Genomic DNA, 16,962 nt, shown 5'->3' on the forward strand with positions numbered 1-16,962 from the left:
ATGTGCATTGGCATCCATGTGCTGTGTGAAAAACCTTGACAGATTTGCAGAACTGAGAAACCAAGAGAAATAGTTTCACACATTTGAGCCGTAGGGCCTTCAGTCTAAACAAGCAAAAAAATATTGACATTTTCCTTCTCTCATGGCGGAATGTGAATCAAAGTCTGATCATGGATGTCTGCAGGGGCCAAGTGAGGGCAAGTGATATTATCCACATTATAACTTCCAGCAGACATCTGTGCATCAAAGTTATGTACATGCTCAATGCACTCCAAACCTTCACATCGTCAGTGAGTCCTACAGTACAAGCCTGACTCTCCTTGTCTCTCATCTCAAAACATATATATTGATGTGAAGTTCAAAAAACAAAGTCTCTTAGTCATGCCTCTATAATGGCTTTGTGTGTGTGTGTGTGTGTGTGTGTGTGTGTGTGTGCCTTCAAGTCAGTGTTGACTCCTGACAACTTCCTGGACTAGTCCCTGAAGTTTTCTTGGTAAGATCTTCAGAAGTGGCTTGCCATTGCCTCCTTCTTCCTAGGGTTGGGAGAGAGACTGGCCCAAGGTCACCCAGCTGGCTTTGTGTTAACCATTACACCAAACTGACTCTCAACCTGGCTTGGTTAAAACCTGAGAACAAAGGAAGGATGGAGGAGACATTGACTGGATTGCTCTTCGGTGGGTTGTTGGGGTTTTTTGGGGGGGGGGGCGTTGGTGCCTTCAAGTCAGTATTGACTCCTGGTGACTACATGGACTAGTCCCTGAAGTTTTCTTGGCAAGATTTCAGAACTGATTTGCCATTTCCTCCTTCTTCCTAGGGTTGGGAGAGAGAGACTGGCCCAAGGTCACTCAGCTGGCTTCGTGCCTAAGATGGGACTAGAACTCACATTCTCCTGGTTTCTAGCCTGGTGCCTTAACCACTACACCAAACTGGCTGTGCTATGAACAGAACTATTCTGACTATTCAGAATTTCAGACTATTCAGCTATTCACAGCTATTCTGCTATCCTGACCTTCTAAATCCTCTTATTCTGTATATAAAACACGTAGTAGAACTCAGAAGGCTAATCTCTTCTTCCCATTACGCCAGCCGCCTGAGCTTAAAAAAAAAAAAAAAAAGTTTCTGCCAGCTGTGCAGTAAAGAAAAAACACTTCTCTAAGGGTTTACTAAAAGTTCAGCAGTTTACACCACCCCTGGGTGGAGAGCTAACATTATAATTAGCTTTAGGCATTAGCGCACAAGGACATTTTGCTGATGTAACTTCCATTTTCAGCTGTACTAACGAGTGCGCAGTAGGGCAGCGTGCGAAAGAGTTAACAATGCCAAGAGCAAGGATCAGGGAGTAAAGGATGTGAGGAAACTGAAAAGATGGCATGTCCAGGTGTCTCTTTAGTATCTGTAAGAAGTGTAGGCATAGAATAGAGGGCATGGACTGAGAATTCCACACTCTGCGTAGCTTATTCCTTTGTGTATGAAGAATGTACAGTTTATGACTTTGTATCTTGTTGCAAGAATGTATAAAAACTCTGTTAACTTGAGAGCGGGCGTGCATGCTTTGGAAAATATTCCTGTGCATCATCTTCGTTCTGCACAGAATAAATATTTTATTATCTCCACCCTTGGTGTGTTTTATTGGGCAAAATTGCATGCCAGGCTAGAAACCCCCAGAGTTCCTGGCACAACAATGTAACCCATAGATTTGCCACTCGTGGAAAGGTATCTGTAATCAATGTTTTCTATTGTTCAATTCTCTCGTGTAATGTATTTTATTGTTTGATTAGTTGCTTTCTGATGTATCACGTGTACCAAACGTTGTGTACCATTTGTTTCTGTAACTTATAAAAAGACCCGACCCCCCTTAATTAACACTTTTCGTTTTGCCTGAAATCCTTGTGATTTGTATTGTTGGGTCGGGGCGAAAAAGCCGCCTTTGCAAAGGTAAAAGTGTTTCTGTCTCAAACTCAGGGATAGGTCCTTTCAGCTCCATGCTACTCGCGGTGCATTGGGGACGGTTTGAAAATTAGACTGATTGCAGTATGGCAAAGCTCAACAACTCCTTGACTCACTTTACCCATAGATGAACAGAAACAGAAATGCATTCATGAGTCCTTTGGTTTTGGATAGCAGCCATTAGATCCTAAACATTCACTCCAGGAGTTAGAATGGGCGAAAGGAAATGAATCTTTCTGTGGTCCTATTGGAAACCATGGACTAGACCACATTTTGGACGATTTTATATCTTACCAAAATAGTTGTCGATTGGGAGGGACAAGGCAAGTTCAGGTAAGTTGTCCTTCTTACTTATTGCCAGCAGCCACTACCAGTTAAATGAACCCAAAATATTTGCACCAGTTTAAGCTCCCAGCTCCAGTAACTGCCACCCCAGATTCTAAGATTCTGTTTTTTCTTAAAGTGAAACTACCTCAATCATCACTGTGGGCATCTCCTGTTGGATGGAATCCAGAGGAAGCTATGAGAAGGAAGAGATTTCACTCAGTCTGAGCTCTAATTGCAGATCCCTGCCTTGGAAAAAATCTTCATTTTCTCTCCTGTGTAGGCCTGCAGAAGTAGACGGTTTGAACACAGGAGACTCTCTGTCTTAAGGTCTTCACCCCTCTTTCTCGGGCCTAGAGATTTGTGTTTTTAAAACCCCAATCTGTTGGGAGCAGGGAATGAACACCTGGCCCAGATGTTTATAAATGCCATTACTGTGAGGAAAGCTGTTGGCAGGAATTGAAAAGCAGGATGGGTATATTCTTCCCGCAATTGAGATTAAAGGGTAGCAGCATCAATATGGAGGAAAAAAGAAAAAGAAAGAGAGAAAGAAAGAAAGAATTAACATCCCCTGTTCACCAAAATTACATCATTACCCATTTAACTAACCTAAACATAATTTTTATCCAAATATGACAGTTGAGAAAATAAACAGCATATGTATTTTATTTCTTATATATTTGACTTTTCAAAGACTTGTCTGGGCTGATGAGGCAGGAAGTTTGCATCTTCAATGGAAGCAAAGCAGCTGAAGCCAAAGTCAGTAGCTGACTGAGAAATCAAAGGATTTTCTTGGTTCTAGCAGAAGATGCAGCATGGCACCCAAAAGCTGGTGGCTTCTGCTTCTCCTCCTCCAAAGGCTCTGAACAAAAGACTTGGTTGACTATGGATAAGAGGTGAAACTGTCACAGTAGTGCGTCTAGCTAGATCGCTGTGACAATGGGACCTTCGTCCTTGAAATGAAGCTTCAGCTCATATCTCAAACCTCCACCATATTGAGACGCCAGGTAGACTGCTGAACAGACACACAATCTAAAGATTTGTCAAGCCAGGGAGTCAATCAAACAAGGGATCCAGGATAAAATATCTTCCATGCCATTTGGGACTTTCAAAGATTAACCAATGTGAGTTTCACATCAACATTTATTGCAGCCCTGATGTCCAACTTCATCAATGGATCAGTAAAGCAATGCCAGATCTCATTTCAGTTTCAATCTCACAAGCCTTTGATTTCTTCAGGTAAAAAGAAAAACAAAATAGCTTCAAATGGCCAAACTGGGGAAATTGAGTGGAGAACTCAATTTGACCCTCTGCAAACAGTCCGACACGGTTCTTCAATAGGCACTAAAGAGGAAAGTCTTCATCAGCAGAAGACCCAGGAGGAAGAATTCGAGGGATAAACAACTGCTGTTGCTCTTAGCTTCTTGGCAGATTACATTATGGATTTCTGATGGTCCTATAAGTGGTCCTTTGTATTCTTTTAGAGTATTACAGACAGTTTTTGTGGCACATCCTTTTATGTGTCTCTCTTTATGTGTAGTAGCTAGACAAGAAAATCAAAGGGAAGTTAGTTAGTGAAGTAGGGCACAAATTCCATCCTTTTTTTTTTCCTTAATCAAAAACATTACTTTCAAAATCATTTCCCCACGATAGCCAACTTTAAGAAGGTGGAAAAATCAATAAATTAAGAGGGAGGGAGGGAGGGAGGGAGGAGCTTGAGATCTTTTGACATTTATAGTTTCAGAAGAATATAAGCATTGCCCATATTTATAGTATTCAACATATTTAACATACTCAAAATTATTAAAGAATCAAATGAAATGAAATGCTGTCAATGACCAGCAAAATTTGAAAAAAAATACAACACCAATTAAAGAATCAAAACTGCACAAAGTAACTGAAACAAATTATTATTGCCGCTACTTAAAAATTCTCTAAGCAGGTTTGTGGTTTGCAGACAAAAACAGAAACATGTCAAATTCTAGGAGAGTGAATGGTTCAGCATTAGGAAAAAATGTCCACAACCAATGCCATGTTTTACTTAGCTCTGAGTTCTGATCATTCCCAATCTTTGTGGTTAAAAAAAAAAAAAAAAATCTCAGAGCAGAGGAGAGGGTTTTTTTTGGTTAAATCAGAATTATAAATACCATTAAGAATGGTAAAATCAAAACAATATGTTGCAGGTCCAGTACAGCTCAGAACAGCTTTATCGGAGCAGGGGTCTGTCTCTGAGAAGCAGACTGGACAGTATTTCCCATTGTAAGTGGTGTTTAATGAAGGCTCTGCAAAACAAAAGAGAATCAGGAAACTTTCTTCAGACAAGTTATATAGAGTTCATAGAAACAGCTATGCCCTTCTGGGACTTCAGATTAATGCCCACCTGGAAACTAAATCTGGATGAGAAGCCACCAGAAAATCCCAGAATTATAGGACTGACTTTGGAGAAGTCAAAACAGATCCCAGAAGATGGCAATAGCAAACCACTTCTATTTTTTTGAAAAAACTTCCCCATGACTATTCCCATCCAACACTTAATCAGGCCCAACCCTGCTTAGCTTCCCACCCAGATGAAGTTAGCCAGGTGTATCTCCTACTGAAGGTACACTACTAATAAAGTAGATGTACAGGTAGTTCTCGACTTACGACCATTGTTCAGCAACCGTCTGAAGTTATGGCAGCGCTGAACAAAGGGACTTTCATTACGACCCACGCCTGAAGTTGTAAGAAGCCCCTGAGCCACAGTATAGCATGAAGCTGCAGACACCCCAGCCAACCACCCCAAGCCGCCCCATGTAGCATTCATTCACCCAGCTGCCTTCTCTCCCAGTTCCCCACACTGACCTTTTGCACCCAGCCTGCATGGCTGAAGCAGAAGCGCCTCGCTGTCTCTTTTTCAGACCTAGCTTCTCCGGCAAATGTTTCCCACATGGGGCTCCTGGAGCTTTCGGAAAGCTGCGCTTCGCACGGCTTGGGGTAGCTGGGCTAGGACAGCTGCAGCTTCGTACTGCTGCAGCAGTTCAGGGGCTTCTTGCAGCCCCAGCGTCACACGGTTCTGGGGCTGCTTGCCAGCCTGGTGCACGGCAGCCAAAAGGGCAGAGATGGGAGGGGAGATAGGCGGGTGGGGAGAGTTGGAGACTCCTGAGGCTTGGGCTGGGAGGGGCCAAGCCTGGAATGGTTTGGATTGGGGTGGGTCCTTGGCTAACAACCTGTGGAATTTGCTTAACGATGGCAAGGGGAATTGCCAGGATTATGGTCGCTAAGCGATCCAGTCACGTGACGTCTTGCTTTATGACCACATTGCTTAGCAACAGAAATTCTGATCCCAATTGTGGTCATAAGTCACGGATTACCTATATTCAACACTGTAGGCATGTATTCTTAGCCATGATGAGGCCACAACGAAAGAATGTGTGTCTTCTTGCAAGCTCCACCCTTTTTGGACTTGCATAGTGATATTGCACACCAGTCAAACCCCTTATACCAGCTCACAACTAAGGAAGTAAGATCCTTCTGGACTCAGGGTAGGTGTTTTTATTGCATGAAAACAGGGATTAGATTGCAGAAACTTGGAAACTAGATATGTGTTCCTTGGCCCTCATTTATAAGTAGTGCATTAAAGCAAGGTCTCCCTGTTGCCTTGACCTTCTTTCTTGAACTCCTGGTTTAAAGGAGAAGATGCTACTGAAGACTTGATACTTTAAAAATGTTCACATTTCTTGTTCTGCGGTATTTGGAATCGCCCACTTTCCTTCCCAGGATCAGAGGATTCCATCACAAGGGTAGAGATTGTATGATGATAACGTTTTGTCACTTCCCCAACCTTCACCCCACACCACGGGTACCTGTATTCACCACTCTTGAATTTCTTGCAACTGCCTTACGTCAATAATCCTGGCCAAGAATTTTTTAACATTGGTATTCCCGATCCAGATCCTGCTCTCTGACAGCACAACCAATATTGGTGAAGTGGTTGCATGGGCAGAAAAAGAGAAGACCTACCTGAGGGAGCGGGAGGCGTACAACTATCAGTGTTGCAACAACTTGACACTTTTGTCATGTAAACTCCTTTCCCCAAAGCCAGACGAATAAGCTGAGCGTTGCAGAGAGAAGGGGGTGCACAACCCATCTCTATCCTGGTATGCTTTTTGTCACCTGCAGGAAAAAGTGGAAGGTGGAGGCATTGAGGTCATGAGTGTCAGTCCCGCAAGGCAGACCAGACCATGAAACAGACATCCCAGAAGACTAAAAACTACTTTTATTTGGCTATAGTGACATGTCCTTGCAAGTCTGATTGTATTTCCCCTCTTCCCTCTTTTATATTCATGTGAATTAGGGGAGTGTCTGTTTAAGATGTTTTCATAATCTCATTTGGACTCAAGCAAGGTTTCCCTCTTTGCTGCTTTGGTAACGGACCATTCTTGTCTCTATCAAGGTCATTCTCTTTACTCCATATTTGCTTTCGTGGTCCTAATGGGGTGGAGAGCCACTCCTTTAAATGGCAGAGAAGGGGAAATCACACTCCCAAAAGTGGGTGGGGCATAAACAAAGGGAGGAGGGAAAAAATGATATGTAATTTAATTTAAAGGCAAGAGTGAAACTGTAGGAAGTCAGTGCAGTTAATCTAATCACTCCCGGTGAATTTAATGATTTTCCTGGTTAAAAATTACCATCCAGTGGCATCTTTAGGAAAAGCTTTGGAAAGCTATCCAAGACTTATGGATGTATGCGTTCCTTGTTTATTCAAATTACGCACCTCGGATTTAAGGTATGACTTTAGAATCCAGGACCTATTAATTTTTCCTCTGTGATTTGCACCCATTGAACCCAACATTCCTTTTGGTTTCTGGCAAAAAGGAATATCTATCTGAGTAAACAGTCTATATTAATGAATGGGCAATGAATGATCCCCTTTTTAAAAAGGTTTGTAGCACTATGATTAAATTCTACCAGGGGGATATGACCAGTCAAGTTTATTTAATCCACGTTTTTTAAAAAATGGTACTCTATAATCTAGTTTTTTTTTTTATACTTCACCATATAATCAACTTGCTGCTTCTGGAACCTTGCTGGTATCTACTTGTTTACAATCTTAAGTACAACATTAAGATGGCATAACCATTGCTTTGGGGAAGTTTGATCTCATACCCCCATTAACCGTCTTCCAGAACTGGACTTGATTTTTAAATTCAAAAGCTGGAGCTAATTCTGTCTGTATCTGATTTTGAAACATCCTTTTTAATCTTTTCTTAATGATTTCTATTTCTTCTTGGGTATTTTAAATAATTCTGGAGTTCTTTCTGTGACATTCCACCTTCCCTTGCTTGTTAGCTGATGAATCTGTCTTTTTTCTGACATACTTTATTACAACATGAACTCTCAGATTGTAAAGAATTCTTCCATTGTGGAGGGACTACAAAATATGACCTACTATTCTCTCCCAAGGTTCTAAAAGCTTCTGACATTAAGGATGTAGTAGAATCAGTGCTTCTAAAACATTTCAGATCTCAGGTATTAAAAGGAACAAAACTGTTTTAGCCCGTTGTTCATTCCAGGAGCATTGCCTTTCCTCCTGGAACACACATGGCTGGGATGGAATAATTTAGTTTTGAAAAGCTTGAACAAAGTGACTTAATAGCAATTGACACTAGTTGACAATCACTGTCTCCATTAAGAGAGCTGACAAAATTCCTCACAATGTTCAGTTGTAAATCTGAGCAGTAATTCATTGCAAGAGCCCCATGAACAGAAAAAATAGCTAAAATTGCCATGAGAGTTGTCTGGACATCTACCGTTGACAATCCTACTTGCAACTGAACTTGAACAAAAGTTTTGTCAACCTGATGCCACTGAGAATGTTTTTGGGTTGTCTACCTGGCCACTGTCAGGTTAACAATGGTCCTCACCCACCTGTGATGTCTATATTCAGCCTACTCAGGCAGGAATGTTCACCTGCGTTACAGGGCTGTAGTGAGGATGTGCAGGTTGAAGCTCCATCTTTCTGACAGGTTCCACACTGAAAAGTAGCACCTGGAAGACAGAACCATAATGTAGAAGAAGCAGACTATGACCCAGAGAAGACAAGACCAAGCCCACAAGCTTGACAAGGGCTGGCAGAGAAGGCATGGTGCGGAGCCCGTCTCTCAGGGAATTACATTTGGTGGGTCCCAGGCGGTGGCTGGCTGGGGAATTCTGGGAGTTGAAGGCCACACATCTTAAAGTTCCCAACATTGAGAAACCCTGTCCTAGAGTGATCTTACAAACTCACTCCTTACCTGTTCTTAGAAGCACAGAGAGGAGGAAATATCGCAGAAGAACGTGCATGATGAAAAGAGATGCCCCGTGCAAATATTTATTTCTCTCTAGATGTCCTCAAGGACCTGAAAATAAAAAAGGGTCAGGGCTCCTGTCACAAGGTATCAGATCCTCTCTTGCTGATCAGTGGTCAGATGGCTTCAGTAAAAATTACTTCTTTGCTTTTCATTTAAGGGTGACTGTCATTTTGGAATCTCTCAAACTGGGTGGAAATCTTTTTGAGTAGCACAAAGATTTCTAATATCCTCTTTCTTATGTGTGCAGTAGAGAGTCAGAGAGGCATTTAGGGCACATTTTATACAATTAATACCTTTAGCCCACTAAGTGCTAGGCTGGTTGAGGATTTCCTTTGCTAGATAAGACAGCTTCACACACAGAATCAGATATCTTCAGGAAAAGCTCATCTCTCATTTGTCCCTCCTGTTATACACATAGAACTTCACCATAACATAACAAGAACCTCAAAAAGTTGCTATTGTGACAGAAAGGAGACCCTACAAAACACATGATGGAAGAGGAAGAAAGTTAAATACAGTGGTACCTCGGGTCATGAACGCTTCTGTTCACGACCAATTCGGGTCACGAACAGCACCGTTCGCAAAATTTTACTTCCGTTCGCGAACTCCGCATCGGGTGACGAACACGACCCGCGGCCATCTTCCCTGCTCTGACACATGGTCGTGGCTTCCTGTAGGCGAGGGGAACTCTCCCTCCAAGCAATAACCCCCTCCCCACCCGCCTTCCTGTCCTCCACGCCAGAAGTCGCATCGAGCAAGGTTAGCGTTCTCTCTCTTCGTATTGTACTTTGTGTCATATTTTTGTGGTTTAAAAAAAAAATACATATGGTTCAGAACGGATTAACTGTAATTACATTGAACCTTATGGGAAAATTTGATTTGGGTCGCGACCAATTCGGGTTGCGACCAGAGTCGCGGAACGAATTAAGTTTGTGAACCGAGGTACCACTGTATTTCTAAAGTTAATTCAATATCTTGATAACAGTTTGGTGTAGTGGTTAAAGGTGCTGGATTAGAAGTTGAGACTGTGAGTTCTAGTCCTGCCTTAGGCACAAAGCCAGCTGGGTGACCTTGGGCCAGTCCCTTTCCCTCAGCCCTAGGAAGGAGGCAATGGCAAACCACTTCCAAAAAACCTTGCCAAGAAAACCTCACAGACTTGTCCATGGAGTCACCAAGAATCAGGATTGACTCAAAGACCTACACACAAAGTAATAGAAATGAATTTTAGTTTCTGTCCTAATTCCAACCACTATCTCCCTTTCTCTCTCTCTCTCTCTCTCTCTCTCTCTCTCTCTCTCTCTCTATCAATACCAGTCATCTGATAGATCTATCATCTATCTACCTTCTGATACTCTACACAAAGTCAAATGTGGCCTTTAACCTGCTCAACCCAAACTCAGGGCCCAATTTCAAGACAGGACCCATCCTTGCAAGTATGCTTAAAAGTACAAGCTAGCATCCTGAACTCCATGGGACCACAGCATGTGAAGAGCATCAGACTGCCTACCTCTGCTGTAAATGATGCCAGCAGCTACTCGCACATTAGCTCTCTATTAGTCAACCTGTTCTTTCCAGCTACTGGGCTTATATCAGAGTTTTCCACTCTCTCTTTTTTGGCAGACCCACACACAGAGACCCCTCAAAAAAGGAAGGGAAGACCATTGTCACTCTTACAACAGTTTAGCCATTCTCAAGGCAACGCCATGATCTTGTACAATCTCTACTTTGGGGGCGGGGGCACTTGAGCCATGATGACAGCCAGTGGTGGGGTCAGAAAAGCTTGCTGACCTTGGATCTGAAGGGCCACATATTCCCACCACTGCCTTTAGTGATATTTATGTTAGGCAGAGGCTGCGTGAGAGACTATGGAGGGCCAAAGGCACATTTATTTTACAAACCCCTTTTCCAAAGTCTTGAAAAAAGTATAAATGAAAAGTCATAGCCCTTGCGCGGGTGATTGTTTATCAAATATGAATATTTCAGTTTGCATATCCTGAATTGCTTGCTGCTTATAGTTTTGAAAAACACGGTATCAGGACCTGCAGCTTGGGTGGGGACATATTTGGCAAGGCCGCTGTACTTCCTCTTCTGTCAAAAGAGAAAAAGAAAACAATTTTTTTTTTTAAGGGTATAAAAGAGAAGGCTAGAACCAAAGTTTTCCCATCTGTTTCAGACTTTTGGGGCACCTCTAAAGCTAAGATCTCACATCCCCCCAAATGCAGCACGAACATTCCCTGGGGATTCTTTTTTAAGCCATATCCTACATTGTCTCTGTCATCCACCGCCCACAGCTGAGGCATCTTAAAGTCCCCTTTAATTGCTCCAGTTCTAAAGTTCAGTCGTGTTTTTCCTCCTTTCCCAACAAAGTTCTAGCACCCTTCATCAACGAACTGGTTGCAGACACCACCTCAAATAGGATCTGCCCAGCTCCCACGCATTGCCTCCCATGGCCATTTTGGTGGGGGTTCCAGGAGACACCAGCTCTGTGACATCCATGCAGGTATTCACACACAGAGTGCATGACCAAGGCTTCCCAAAGCTCTTGTTGGGTCTTATGGGGGCTCTTTACAAGTATAAGTTTAGCTGACTTCTGAAAGAATGCTAGTTCTATTGTTTAGACATGGGGTTAGTGCTCTTAGCAGTCTCAAGAGCATGCCAGTCCTGTGAGGCAAAGAAGGTTGATTCAGACTGGTAAGCTGAGCCAGGTTCTAGCAGCTGAATGTTCCCCTTGGGTGGATGACAAATTTTCTGTGTTTTGTGCCAGCAAAGTGTTTGGCCTGGCTGTACTTTTTACTGTTCTTATTTGAGGGGAAGGGAGCATTTGGCTAGTCATTTCTAACTCTAACCTGTCTATGGGCTACTTCTGGGAGCTGTCATGAGACCAGAATCGGCCCTAATAGAGTTTTAAAAAAAAGTTCCAGCGGGTTGAGCTTTGATCACACTGTTGCAGCCTCTGTTTTGACTTTTTTGACATACCCTATGGACACCTCTGAACGTAGGAGAGGATAAGGGAAAAAAACAACATGGCTGGGGAGAAAGATATGACTTTCCCCTTTCCATGTTCTGTGGTCCCTTCCTAGCCCAAAGGCCAAAGAAGAGACTAAACCCTTCCATCCAGGGTGTTGGAAGGGGGCAGGGGGTTGTCAAAAAAGTACCAAACATTTTTTTAAAAAGCCAAGATGTAGATTAAAAAGGCGCAGGGCTTTGATCACACGGTTGTGGCTGTGATCTTGACTTTTTTGACACCCCTCCTTGTGGGCACCCCTGCTTCCACCCCCAGATCTATCTCTGGCATTGTTCCACCTGACCACACCCATAGGCTGCATTCAACCCTGAAAACGGAAGGAGGACATTTTCCTTTATGCAGAATTTTTCCCCCTAAGGCTAATTATTGCAGGTATATGCATTTGGGAGTGGAAGTGGGGAGAGACAGCTGTTTCCTTCACTTCTCACCTTCCCTCTCCATATGCTTGGGATCCAATGAAATGGAGGTGCTGTGCTTGGTAATATTTTTGGAAAAAAACATATTGTTTGTAATCATGACAGAGAAGGGAATTTTGACCTTGCTGTGAATTTTGCCCATCCCAACTCACCCATCTCTCCTTGCCCTCTCTGCTCGTGTGGATTCTGTTACGTGCTCTCTTCATCTGGCACACCGGAGAGAGAGACAGAGAGACAGAGACAAGAGAGAGACAGAGAGAGACAGAGACAGAGACAGAGACAGAGACAGAGACAGAGACAGAGACAGAGACAGAGACAGAGACAGAGACAGAGATGATAGATAGATATAAATATAGACAGAGATGAGAGAGAGAGAGAGAGAGAGAGAGAAGATGAGAGAGAAGATGAGAGAGAGGATGGATGGATGGATGGATGGATGGATGGATGGATGGATGGATGGATGGATGGATGGATGGATGGATAGACAGACAGACAGACAGACAGACAGACAGACAGACAGATATAAATATAGAGAGAGATGAGGGAGAGAGAAATGCTTTATTTTCAAAACTCTTGCAACACGTGGAGCTGGGTCCAATTGTCACTGTCCTTACCAGAAACCAAAGGTCCAAAGGAAAAGAGATGGTCTTACCATATAAAGCCTTGGAGCGTTCTGAAGTAAGAGCAGGCAAACGGAAAGACAGGCTGATTCCCAGACTGAAAGCGAGTCCTCCCTGAGCCCTTCTTTGATTCCAGAAATTAGAGGGAGACAGGAGGAACGTCAGCCTTCTTCAGCCAGACTGTTCTGGGGACAGCCAACGAAGGAAGCAGTTGGAGAGTATCCAAGGGCAGAGCTGTGCTTTTTCTGCTTGGCCAATCGCCACTATGGGCTGCCGGCTGCTTCCTGACTGCAAGAACAAATGTGCGCGCAGGCAGCACAATTGAATTACAGAGATGTTTGTTATTGTGCAAGCTCAGGGCAGAACCTATTCACAAGTATATCCTAGCGACCAAGTGCCTAGGTACACGATGACCAAGCATCTATGTGACTCCTAGCTAAATACTACCAGAATTAAGACTTTCCAACCCCAGTTGTTGCCTCCCCACATTTCTTTATCAAGCAGTTTTTCCTGACTCCCTTGGCAACTTTAGTATACAACTTTAGTATTTAGTAATACAAATTTAATATTTTCTTTCCTTGTTAAGCCAGTTTGCTAATGCCTGAATCACCTGGTGTTTGCACGGCCATTGTATTCTCTTTCCTGGCACCCCTTTGTTTATTTCTCTTCTGTCTTCAGTTGCCGCAACTTTTTCCTTGTTCCAACCTCTTATGGTGCTTGTAACGCTATCGTGGTAGAAAAGCTGCTTTTAAGATTAAACTGAGGTCTTTTTAACAAAATACATTAAAATAGAATCCTTTTCATATCATGGTTAAAGTGGCTCCATGCTTGTGTCAAAGACCCTAAAGTTGGCTTTGGGCTTTTGCAAGTGGGACCTCCTAGCAAAACAGGAAGACTACAATGCCCTTTTAGCTGGGGTGTGCCTCTTTTGCTCCACCTGGCCAGAGTGAAAACTTTCCACAAGAATCTGAATGTTTGTGCCATTACTGTTCAGATTTCTAAATGACAGTCATGCCTTCAAGGGGCTGGTGTCTCTGGAACTCTGTGTATGCGTAGAGGACAAAGAACAGCCCTGCAACTGTAGGAAATAAAGCGGTGTTGAAATCTTCCTTCAGTCTCTTGGGTGAGTTTTTGGTTTCCGCGCTGCCCCGACCATGGATCGTCCGGTCCCTGGCCTCTTCAGCTGCTGCTTCCTCTGGTCCACATCCTCTCCAGTGGCTTCTCACTCCAGGAACACTTCCTGCCAAACCTAGAAGAAACCACCTTCACCCTGTCTACTTGCTCTGACTTCTTATATACTTTATTCCTACAAAACCTACATACCAGCTTGTAGGCCATTTGAAGGAGTTTGGGCTTTTTTGGCAGCCAGACCAAGGAGAGAAAAACTTTGCCCTTGACATTAGCATGGAACAATTTTCTTCACTTCTGGCAGTTTGTCCTTCCACCCTCCCCCTCTCAGCTCCTTGCAAAGACACCCACTCCCATGTTTTCCATTTTTAGTCCAAAGCTCTTGTTTTCCATGCTGTGCCTTCTTATATTCCTTGGAGCAGAGCTCCACAGTGCTTCATTTCAATTTAATACAGCCACAGCTGTGATGGACTCAGGCGGTGTTTTTAACCTTGGCAACTTGAAGATGTGTGGACCTCAACTCCCAGAATTCCTCCCCCCAGGAGCTCATGCAACATTCAGCCCCATATTTCCAGGGGAGGACCATTCAGTTTCTCCCCAGGCTGAGTGAAGCACATTCCCCCCTTGCCCCCCACTTAACCACCATAAAGCAAACCCTCTTTTCCCTATGTTTTTTTTAAGCTGCAATGTAGGAACGTGTCTGTCTGTCTGTCCATCTGTCCGTATGTCTGTCCGTCCATCTGTCCATCCGCCCGTCCGTCTGTCTGTCCGCCCATCTGTCCATCCATCTGTCCATTTGTCCATCTGAAGAGATGGAAGACAATGTCCTGCGTGAGCGCCTAGCTCTTTGAAAACGGGCCTGCTGTGTGGGTTGCCTTCTGGGGGAGCTCTGGTTGCCATGAACCTTGACAGCACCAGTTGGGGAAGGTTAGCATATCCCATCCTGCAGGAGGGCAGAACTGGCGGACTGTGGGACTCTTACTTCAACGTAGAAATCGGCTGCCGCATTTTGCTGCTCCTCTTCATTGTACCTCTGAAGTCCATATGCTGGAGAGAATCTCACCCACGTACCTTTGGGGTTATGTACCCCGCAAAAGCAGTGTTGCATGTCATGGCAGGGGGCACCCTGAGTGCATTAATCTCTGGATCTCATGGAGCACCACGCCCAAGTAGGGCTGCTTCAGCCTGTCCTTTGTTGAAGGGGGGCAGTTCTGCCCAATTGTTTAGTTGATTTCCTCTTGGATCCTTTCTGAGGTGGAGGGGGCCATGGTGGAGAAGAGGAGGACATCCAAAGCTGACGTTTCTTTCTCAGATGTCTGCCAACAAGGGGCATTGCAATGGATTGGGTGGCTGGGGGGGGGGGTCCATACTGGCTGAGCAGAAAACTCCAGGGTTCATATAAAGGTTCTCCTCCGCTCTTTGATCTCTCTATGATTTTAGTGAAATCTTTGGAAAACGTGGGCGTGAAAGCACAGTGTCTTTTTCCCACAGGTGAAATGGCCACCAGACCTAGGCTTCTGTTCACGGCACTTGGGCATGTGGGCAGTGTCAGAGAGGAAGAGTTAGGGTTACCCTAGATCAGATGTGGGGGTTCAGCTAATCCAGCAGCAGCAGCAGAGCAGGAAGCTGTGTGGGAGTGCAATCCCAGGGGTCGAACCCCTGTGAGCCCCAACTCCTTTGGGGATGTTCTCAGCTGGAACAGGTTGGAAGACAAGAAGAGAGATGGAATTGCAGGGAGGGGGTGTGCGTGAATGACCCTGAAGCTCCTTCTGCTTTGCTCGACAAGCCTTGACTGCTTACTTTCAAGACAACCATTGCATGGTTACAATTCACAAAGTCAATGGGCCACTAGAGGGAAGCTTTGCTCAAGGAAAACCTGTGGCATGCAGGCAGCAGGAGATTTCTGAAACCCTTGTCGGGTTCAGGCCGCTTGCTGATTTGGGCCCCTCTGGAGCAGGAAAGTCAGTTGGCCACCAAACTGACATGTGTGTCTTCCCAGCCCCTCTCTCCAAAGAGAGGACTTTGTGAATTGTAACCATGCAATGGTTGTCTTGAAAGTAAGCATGTCAGCACGAGTTTGCACATTTGTGAGTTTTACTATACAGTCGAAGTTTGCAAGTCAAGCTAATTGTGAGGTCAGTTGCACAAATGCTCTTGACATCTGCATTTTAAAAATGTACATTGTAGAAGAAAGGCCTGAATTGCTTTTCATCTTAGGGAGGATTATGGGTTGCAAGAACCAGGGCTTCATAAATCACTGGTTAGCAGCTCTCCCTGGGCACCTCTTGGTTAGCAGATCAGTGCCTTGTACCCTCAGCAAAACCTGGCTGGGTGTGATAGGAACTGTAGTCCCAAACAGTTGAAGAAGGCTGCTTTAGCCCCATCTGTGTAGCTGGTGCCCCCAGCAGAACTCAGAGGCCTTCTTTACCCCCCACCCACCCCCGGGGTAAGCTGTCTGTCTGTCTGTTGGAGCCCTGTGGGAAAAGCGCGCGCTCTTCTTTCCTGCGTTGAAAGAGCCCGTCCAGCCGAGAAAAGGGCAGGGCCGAGACAATGGAGCCAAACCTGGGCATGGGCTCTGCATCCCCTGCGCCCCCTTCAAGAAGGCTCTCAGTTACTGTGCTTGGCTCAAGAGATGGCCACATATCTGGCATTGCCCTGCTTTCCTCACCCCACCCACAGCCCACATTCCTTTGCAAGGGAACAGCTCGGAATCTGATCCTCCCTCAAAGTACAGAGGTGTGTCTGGATCACTCAATTCTCGCCTACCCCGCACGTGCCCTGGGCATGGACTCATTCCCCGATAAGCAGGCTATCAAAATGGCACTTACCGTCCACCTTCCCAGAAGAGATACAAGCTCCCATGGATGGGGTCTTCTGTGATTTCCCCTCCCCCTTTAGAGAGGGCAGGTTACACAGGGTATGTCCTGTGTAGTTATTTCCAGATACATTGACCCCCAATAGACAGAGGAAATTATCAATCTGAGCTAATGAAGAGCTTCCAACATTTTCTGATGGGTTTTCAAAAATGTCTTCTATTTTCTCGTGGTATCATCTTGTAGCACATTAAAGAGCAAGATGATGCCCACCACTCTCTTCCTTGCATCCTCCTTCCAGCACGACCCCCATGCTCCAAAGTTCAGTTATTTTCCTGCGGGAGAGGTGAGCCTGCTTCT

At 44.5% G+C, this 16,962-nt stretch overlaps 1 protein-coding gene across 1 annotated transcript; it reads right to left on the reverse strand.

Moving 5' to 3' along the window:
• Positions 1-2,919: 2,919 nt before the first annotated feature.
• On the reverse strand, positions 2,920-16,936 carry LOC103061996 (phospholipase A2 inhibitor gamma subunit B-like). The gene is made up of 7 exons (XM_007436122.4): positions 16,618-16,936; positions 12,694-12,949; positions 8,544-8,648; positions 8,179-8,298; positions 6,271-6,423; positions 4,419-4,553; positions 2,920-3,814 (listed from the first exon to the last, which is right to left on the reverse strand). Exons 3-7 carry the CDS (start codon positions 8,590-8,592, stop codon positions 3,606-3,608), a joined length of 666 nt encoding a protein of 221 aa, XP_007436184.1. The 5' UTR covers positions 8,593-8,648; positions 12,694-12,949; positions 16,618-16,936; the 3' UTR covers positions 2,920-3,605.
• Between the last annotated feature and the right edge of the window lie 26 nt (positions 16,937-16,962).

Source organism: Python bivittatus, unplaced genomic scaffold (assembly GCF_059951505.1).
Source record: "Python bivittatus isolate LINGU-HERP-01145 unplaced genomic scaffold, Pbiv_v1 ctg000310_np1212, whole genome shotgun sequence".
In the NCBI taxonomy this organism is placed as follows: Eukaryota; Metazoa; Chordata; class Lepidosauria; order Squamata; family Pythonidae; genus Python; species Python bivittatus.